Source organism: Salvia hispanica, chromosome 1 (assembly GCF_023119035.1).
Source record: "Salvia hispanica cultivar TCC Black 2014 chromosome 1, UniMelb_Shisp_WGS_1.0, whole genome shotgun sequence".
NCBI lineage: Eukaryota > Viridiplantae > Streptophyta > Magnoliopsida > Lamiales > Lamiaceae > Salvia > Salvia hispanica.
In genome coordinates this window covers 42,446,531-42,454,668 of record NC_062965.1, presented here as the reverse complement: position 1 = coordinate 42,454,668, position 8,138 = coordinate 42,446,531, and the positions used below count along the sequence as shown (strand labels likewise).

The 8,138-nt window shown below is 40.1% G+C and overlaps 2 protein-coding genes across 3 annotated transcripts; one reads left to right on the top strand and one right to left on the bottom strand.

The window, feature by feature from the left end:
* The first annotated feature begins 1,221 nt into the window (after positions 1-1,221).
* LOC125205570 (auxin-responsive protein IAA11-like) lies at positions 1,222-3,637 on the top strand. 2 transcript variants are annotated; one of them, XM_048104611.1, is made up of 5 exons: positions 1,222-1,511; positions 1,973-2,277; positions 2,740-2,875; positions 2,974-3,035; positions 3,136-3,637. In XM_048104611.1, exons 1-5 carry the CDS (start codon positions 1,288-1,290, stop codon positions 3,183-3,185), a joined length of 777 nt encoding a protein of 258 aa, XP_047960568.1. In that variant the 5' UTR covers positions 1,222-1,287; the 3' UTR covers positions 3,186-3,637. The 2 variants fall into 2 exon arrangements, with proteins under 2 accessions (XP_047960568.1, XP_047960560.1); XM_048104603.1 differs by having other exon boundaries at positions 1,970-2,277.
* A 1,154-nt stretch (positions 3,638-4,791) lies between these two features.
* On the bottom strand, positions 4,792-7,669 carry LOC125201208 (subtilisin-like protease SBT1.2). Its single transcript, XM_048099227.1, has one exon. It carries the CDS (start codon positions 7,459-7,461, stop codon positions 5,155-5,157), a length of 2,307 nt encoding a protein of 768 aa, XP_047955184.1. The 5' UTR covers positions 7,462-7,669; the 3' UTR covers positions 4,792-5,154.
* Positions 7,670-8,138: the final 469 nt, after the last annotated feature.

Genomic DNA, 8,138 nt, shown 5'->3' with positions numbered 1-8,138 from the left:
CGTGCTCAGTCCGACGAGGAAATATCACATTCTTCTTCCGAAGAAGAGGTACCTTCCGCTCCCACCGGATGGGATGTAGCGGGTTTCGCCAACAACCCAATCAACAACTATATCTCCCGCCGCATACTTTTTTTTCTTTGAATTTTTTTTTTGATTTTTTTTTTTGCATTTTTGTACTTTTTTTTTTTTAATTTTCTTCGTTGTAATGTGTACCCGTGTTTAATACAACGAACTTTATTACTATTATTTGTTTTATCTTATAAATTAAATAAGCTAGCTTTATTATATATAAAAATAAAACAATTATATTAGTGATGATGTAAAAATGAAATGTTGAGTTAGGGAGAAATAAGGGAGAAATAAGGGAGAAACCATTGCAGAGGTTGGTTAAAAGTTGGCACTGGGGATAAATTTTGGTGCTGATGTGGCGCTGATGTGGCAGGAGTTAGGGAGAAATAAGGGAGTTTATCCCCAAACCTTTGGGAGTGCTCTAACATGATGAATTACGTATGCGTGGTTTCTCCAAAAATAAAAAAAATACTACTACTCTCTCCTCTGTTTGGGGTGAGTCTTATTCTTTTTAAGGATATTCCAATTAAGCTGAATTATTTTTTTTCTAAAAAAATAATTATTTAATTATTCTTATTTTATTTTATTACATACTTTATTCTTTTTTTTTTTACTACTTTATTTTTCTCTTCTACTCCCTCTATTTCATAGTAGTGGAGTCATTTTGCCATTTTAGCGTTCTATAACAATAGTCATTTTCCTTTTCAGTAAAAGCCAAGACATTTTTTCTCACTTATTTTATTCTTTCTTACTTTATTCTTTCTTCATATCTCTACCTTTTTTATTTCCTACTTTATTCTTCTTCTACTTAATTCACTAGCACGGTTTTTTTTAAATCGCGTTTCGAAAAAAAATACCTCAACTGCTACAGAACGAATGAAGTACTTTTCAACACAATATTTTTAATATCTATATCCAAAAAATTTGACTCGACTTAATTTAAACGGAGGAAGTACCATGTGCTTGAAGAAATTTTTTTTATTTGGAAGAGAGGAATATAAAGAAAAAAGAAAAATACCAAAAAGAGTTGAGTTTGGACCAAAATGAAAGCATCGCCTATGTTTGCTACAATAACAGCAAAGCAAAGTGGGACCCACTTTAGAGATATATCTATAATTCTGTTGAGCGCACAAAGCCGACAAGGGAGGACCCACCACCCACCCCTACCAAATTTCCCTCTTTTACCCAAAACCCCAAAGTTCCTGCTTCTGAATTTTGATGCAAATTGATCTTTACAACATGTCGTCGAAGGAGTCTTATGATGAGTCGGAGCTGGAATTGGGGCTCGGCCTCAGCCTTGGAGGTGCAAATACTAAGCCCAACCAACCGGCGCCATCCTCCTCCTCATCCTCCTCTTCTTCTTCCATTACTAAGCTCAATCCTACCGGCACCAAGAGAACTGCTGATTTCCCCTGTTCCCCGCCTGCCCGTTCTGCAATTAGGTCATTTCCGATTCCCGCAGCAATTCTCACTCTAAATAATCTATTCTTTGAGTTTTAAGCTTTGCAAGATTGGATTTTTAATCATCGGTTAGGAGATTGGAGCTGTTGATATCTGTTTTTCCTTTGCTTTTTTCATATTTGGGTGATTTAATGTGTATTGAATCATCTCTGTTTGATTGATTCGAGTTACTTCTGTCGTTACTCCTATTCACTGTCTTGAAAAAATATGCCATTTTCCTTGTAATCAGAGAAATCAGTTCCTACTGGTTTAGGTAGAAGAATGTCGATTTTGATAGTATTGTTTGATTGGTTCCATTCAAAGCTGACCTCTCTTGAACTATGATGAGATATTGTGGAAATATTTTTTGAATTAAGCTACTATAGATGCTTAATGCCTAATCAAATGTTATATCTCTGTACCAGTGGGTTTAAACATTCTATTGTGTTATTTACTGAAGCAGCCAGGTTGTTGGATGGCCTCCCGTCCGAACTTATAGACTGAACAGCTTGTCGAACCATGCAAAATCACCCGTCACGGAAGAACTTTTCTCCATTTCTGATAAATGTGATGGCAAGTGTACTGATAATTCAAATAACAATAATTCAAAGGAAAAAGGATTTGTGAAGACATCTCTGTTTGTAAAGGCTAAGATGGATGGGGTTGCAATTGGTAGAAAGGTTGATCTGAATGCTCATAGCTGCTATGAGACTTTAGCTTCTGCATTGGATGCCATGTTTATTCCGAGTGCTTCAGTTGGGGCCAGAGGTAATATTCTTTTTTCATGATTGATTCAATTCAATAAGAACCAATCTTTCTTGCGTGTATATATATGATTCTACCTTGTTTTGATGCCATCAGGTGGGAGAGTATTCTAGAACATTCTATATTTGTTATTTGATCTTGTTACCTAACCACCCTAGAGTAGTGCTCGCGTACAGTTTTTTCTTGTAATTTGAAACTCAAAGACATGGAATGGAGAAAAATCATATGCAACTTATTGAAGTTGTATAATAATAACCAATCCCAAATCCTGTGATGGTTTTCCACCTCATGCTCCTTGTTGAGTTGTTTGTTAGTACTCTTATTTAAGATTGGAATCTGATCTAAGAGATAGGATAATGAAGTTCTAGCTTTTCTAATACTGAATGTATTCCTTCGAGTTCCATCGCTATCCTAGCTATTTCGAGTAGCCTGTTTGACTAACAGATGCTGCTGCCTATTTTGAAGGATCAAATATGGAAGAGCATGCTTCTGTTGCTGGTAAAAGACAACATGTTAGATTCCTGGATGGTTCATCTGACTTTGTTCTCACCTACGAAGACAAGGATGGAGATTGGATGCTTGTGGGAGACGTTCCTTGGGAGTATGTTCTTAACTACTTGTGTATTTGCATTATCTTGTGCAATACTCATGCATCAACATCGAACTGAAATGTGATCAATTATTATTCTTTTCTGTTAGGATATTTCTGAATTCTGTGAGGAGGCTCCGGATCATGAGGACAACCGATGCCAAAGGGCTTGGTATGCACATCTTGATCTTGTCATATTACAGATTCTCAGAGGCCACTATATATTTGTATGTGTGTGTAAATATATTGTTCATATTTCATCATTATTGCAGCTCCGGGATCTCAAGAAAGGAATGGGAGACGACCAATTACTCCCTTATAGAGAACACACCTTATCTAGAAGCTTGAAGTTGTGAATTCATTGATGCCATCTGTTACCAACAAAATATATCAAGGCAGCATCGCGTTTGGTTTAATTTTGGTCACTTTTACATCTTATAACTAATAATATTCCGACACATCATATACCCTCGAGCCAGGATGCCATCTGCATCTGCACAACGCAGATGCCCCGTCCCTCTTTTCTGTTTGTAGGTAAAGCATACCTAGCATTGCCATTTGATACACTGTAAGTATGGAAATGGCAAGTTTGCTACATTCCTTCCTGGTTTAAAGAAGGAATGCCTTTGTTAATGCTTTATTCCCTAATTTATATCTCCTGTTTTTCGTGTATTTCGTTGAGCTGTGTGAAATGCTGGATGGAGAATTTGTACAATGTGTAGACATTGCGTCACTATACACGATGATCATAATGTTATTGATATGTCTTGATTATGAATTTGTTTAGAGCTATAAAGTTAGTTAATTAATCGTTAAAATTACATAGAAACATTTATCAGAACATCACATCACATCAAGTGTTATTAGATTCAACTATTGAATTTCACCTCCAGAAATAGAATTGCAATTGAAAAACCATTCATTAATGAACTTTAGTTCGAAGTTTGATGTAAAATCAATTTGTGGACTAATTGGAGTTAGCATAGAAATCATATAATTATTAATCGGGCAGTGATAAAATACAAACTCATTTATTGTATAAATTCTAAACTTTTCAACACTTTGTCGATACAAAGTAAACATAATATCAACACAGAATATCAAGATTTTGATGTCAATTCATATTATACTACATGCAAGGAGCAATAGAACTAGCTTGCCACCATAGATTCTTAATGATCGATAATTTTGAGAAGTGGTTTGTCACTGAGATGATGTCATATGCGTGGTTAAATCACATTTATTCTTTTTGTTGGATTGTTGTGAAGTTTTTCCCAATAAAAAATTGCCCGATTGTGGTAAAAGTGGAATATGGACTATTCGAACATATTTGGAAAAAAGTTTGGGTATAATGTATTTTACCATTTCTAATAAAATGTAATTTCAGGATTTCAATTATGCATTTTTTTATTTTTAAATTCTTCAAGATACCTCCCTTTTCTGTTAATCTTCTCTCGTTTTTGTGAGACCAATATGGCAGCTCTGCAGTCTCTGGCTTTGTCTTCTCCTATCTCTCAGTGCTCCAGGTGCCCCCTTCATATCTCTCTCTCTCTCCAGCCGTTTGTTTGTTAGGTATATGTGGATAGGTATTCGGCTAATTGAGTTTCAATGTCCTTTTTTTTTTTTTTTTTTTTTTTTTTTTTTTTAAAATTAGAAATGTTAGTAGCAATTGAAGCTCGTTGCGTTGCTCAGTAAGATGAAGCAATTATTAAACTACCCTTTTGTGCATTTTGTTTCCTATCCAAAGTTACAAACTTGGATACTCAGTTGTTTTCAATGCATTTTGTTCCAATAATAAAGAAGCAACTTTGAAATATACTTGATGTTGGGGATTTCTACATAGGTTTTCTTTTCAAATTAAAAAGATATAAATCGATCTTTGATAGGAATAACATTTCTGTTTATCTTCATTCAAATGGTGTAATTAGGTTGGAAATCTACTACATTTGGGACATACTGAGAAGGTAAATGTCATTTGATAAGATACCCCTCAAGGTATGAAGGGCTTTGCTACTTGGTTCCTTTGTCTTGCATATCAGTTTGTTTGTTTTAACTCAGTTGATTAAGTAGGACTTGATAGACTGAACTGCTTGAGCAAAGTTGTGTAGCAATGGGAAAGCTTGCATTCTCAAATTGTGTATTGTGAACTATCTTCTGTCCTAACAGAGAAATAGTCTACCTTTTGAATACATGGGTGGATGGATATCTCATATTCGATCCTAACTCTCGAAGTTGGAAATGAAACTAGGTATGATACTGTAAAATGCATTCTTTATTAGAATGATGTTATGTCACTTTGTTGATGACCATGTCACTGAAACTGGGCTGCGAACCCGGTTATAGCTTCTCGTATTCACCCATGTCAGGTGCCCTTCTGCGAACCTCGTATCCTTTGTCTTGATTCTTTTCTTTGATATAAACCGAACTCGGTAACTCAGAGTTTGGTTCGCATGTCTGAATGTCAGGCGACGTGGTCTAACTCTCACTGTGACTCCCTTGGGTGCCTTCAGTTCCAGCGAGTAGATGGAATTGGGGCTGCCCACGTTTGTTACTTGTCTTTTTATCGTCTTTGTTGTATCTCCGTTTTTGAAGATGACGGAAAACGTGGGGTAATTGAGGCTGAAACCCTTGTTCTTCCGCAAGAGGTCGTGGCAGCTCACGTTCCTCTGAGTGATGCTGAATATCTCTGATCTTCTGTATCCGAGTGTGCATAGATGAGTAATGTGGTCGTCTGGTCGGATGTCGTATATCAATCCCGGATTGATTGCTCTTCCGGGATTCACTTGCCCTGCTCCAGTTGCAAAGAGGTCAGCAGGCTTATCTCCGTCCATTATTGGTTTTCCTTGATGATCGTGCCTATCTGCGGTCGTCATGAGTGCAGATTTGATGGCGGCAGGCGTCCATTTTGGATGAGCCGAATGAAGCAGAGCTGCGATACCACTGACATGGGGGCATGCCATGGATGTTCCTGACATGACAGTGAAGTTCACTCTTCTAGAATCTTCTGGAAGGGCGCTGGGGCCGAGGTTTTGAGGCCACGCAGCAATGATGTTGACCCCCGGGGCGATTATGTCTGGCTTCAGAACTGAAGGGTCAGTGTAACTTGGCCCTCTCGATGAAAACTGCGCAACTGCAGGTGCTCTGGACTTCCCTACGACCGTTCCTCCAAAGATGATTCTTGCTTTAGGCAGTTTCGTCGAGTTTATGTAGCTTCTGAGGTGAAATGCTTCGTCAGAACCGATCTGTGTTGCTGGGAGGACATGGACATCCACTGAATCTTCTTCCAAGTTTATCTCGGTGTTGGTTAGGATCATGGCAGCACCACCGGCTTCCTTTACAATCTGACCCTTCTCGGCCCTCCCGTTAACACCGCGGTCGCAGACGACCATCTTGCCTCGTACCTTTGCCCTCGGAAGAGACCCTCTCAAGCAGAAGTTACTGCCTTTATTGTCGCCTGTGATGTATACCAGCTCGAGCTCTTTCTGAGCCGCTGCGATTCCTTTCCCCGGGTACATGGATTCTCCGTATAGAAGCTTCCGGTTACCTAGTCGAACCACGGCCGGGAACCTTCTGTCGAGGGTGCTTGCCCCGATGGTTGCAATCCAAGGAGCCTCATTTGCAACAGAATTCTGAATTGGACCATTGTTTCCTGCAGCACATATCACTGATATGCCATGTTCCATAGCTCGGAAGCTACCGATGGCTATAGTGTCCTCGTAGAGGGGCACCGGGAAGCCTCCCAACGAGAGGGAAAGCACGTCCACTCCATCTCTGATGGCTTCATCCATGGCTGCAAGAATGTCTGAGCTGTAGCAGCCACTGAACCAGCACACTTTATACACCGCAATGTGCGCAGCTGGGGCCATTCCTCGAGCCGTACCGCCTCCACCTCCGAGCACGCTCGCCATCGAGACAGTAGTTCCGCCGGCGGTGGAGGCCGTGTGGGTGCCGTGGCCATGGGAGTCGCGGGGCGACACATATTCTGCTACAACGTCGGGTGAGGACGTCAGCGAGGCGACACGGTGGCCTTTGCTGAAGTATCTCGCGCCGATGATCTTTCTATTACAGTTTGAAGCATTGAATTCCTGCCCTTGTTGGCATATTCCTTTCCACCTCGGAGGAACTGGCGGCATACCCCGGTCATCGAAGCTCGGGCTCTCCGGCCAGACTCCGGTGTCGAGCACGCCTATGATCGAGCCCCGGCCGAAGCGGGACTCAGCCCACACGCCACCTTCTCTCGCAGGGCTCAGCCCCAAGAAGGTGTACGAATAAGTAGTGTGAATCTCGAGCTTTCTGTCCGGCCGCACTGCCACAACCTCATGCGATCTCTTCAGCATCTCGACCTCGGAAGGCGAGAGGCGAGCAGCAAAGCCTTCCATGGCGAGGCCATAGGAATACAAGAGGCGCGACGACGAATCCTCATCCGTCGAAACGGATTTATCGAGGAAGGAGAGGTGCCAATGGAGCTTAGAGGGGAAGTATGAACGGGAAGGGCCGTCGGGGTGGAGCTGCACGATGTAGGTCTGGATATCGTCGTGTGCATGAGACAGAGACAGAAGAAAGACGAAGACGAAGAAGAGTGGAGATTTGAGTTCCATGGTGGATGTGTAAAGTGATGGGTCATGTTGAAGGGAAGGGAAGGGGTATTTGAAGGGGGGAAGGAGGTCTGAGAGGCTCGTGCAATTGAAGGAGCTCTTTGGCTCACGAGTTTGGAGAGTGAGGGAGTAGAGAGAGAGCCTTTGGTTTTATTTGAGGATTTTTCACGAGTAACTGTTGCTTCAATTTATTGCACTTTTTATTTGAATTTCTTTTCTTTTACTCCACAAAGTATATTTTATGTCAACGTATCTATGTTGCATGTTATTTATGATGTGGGATTCTTGAAATCTTTGTAGTTGGACAACGTTTGTCCATTGGAGTTGCCTAGTTCTCAAGGAATTTGGCCCTTGTCCCAATGAAACATAGCAACAAATAGCATTCACCTCTTGCCAATCAATCATACATTTCATTTTTCTCTTTTATTTTCCATTTCATTATACAGTTTAACCATAAAATTAATTGATACTCCATTAGTCTCATAAAAATAAAAAATTTAAGAACAACATAAATTTTAATACGAAATTAGTAAAGTATGAGAATCTAAATAAATTTAACTTAAGTATTATAAGTGGAGATTTTGGTCCATTATTAGAATGAAAAACCTTTTTGGGGATCGATCCTGTATCGTTTAGTTAAATAGATGGACAAGTCACATGTCACTTGACCATATCTCTTG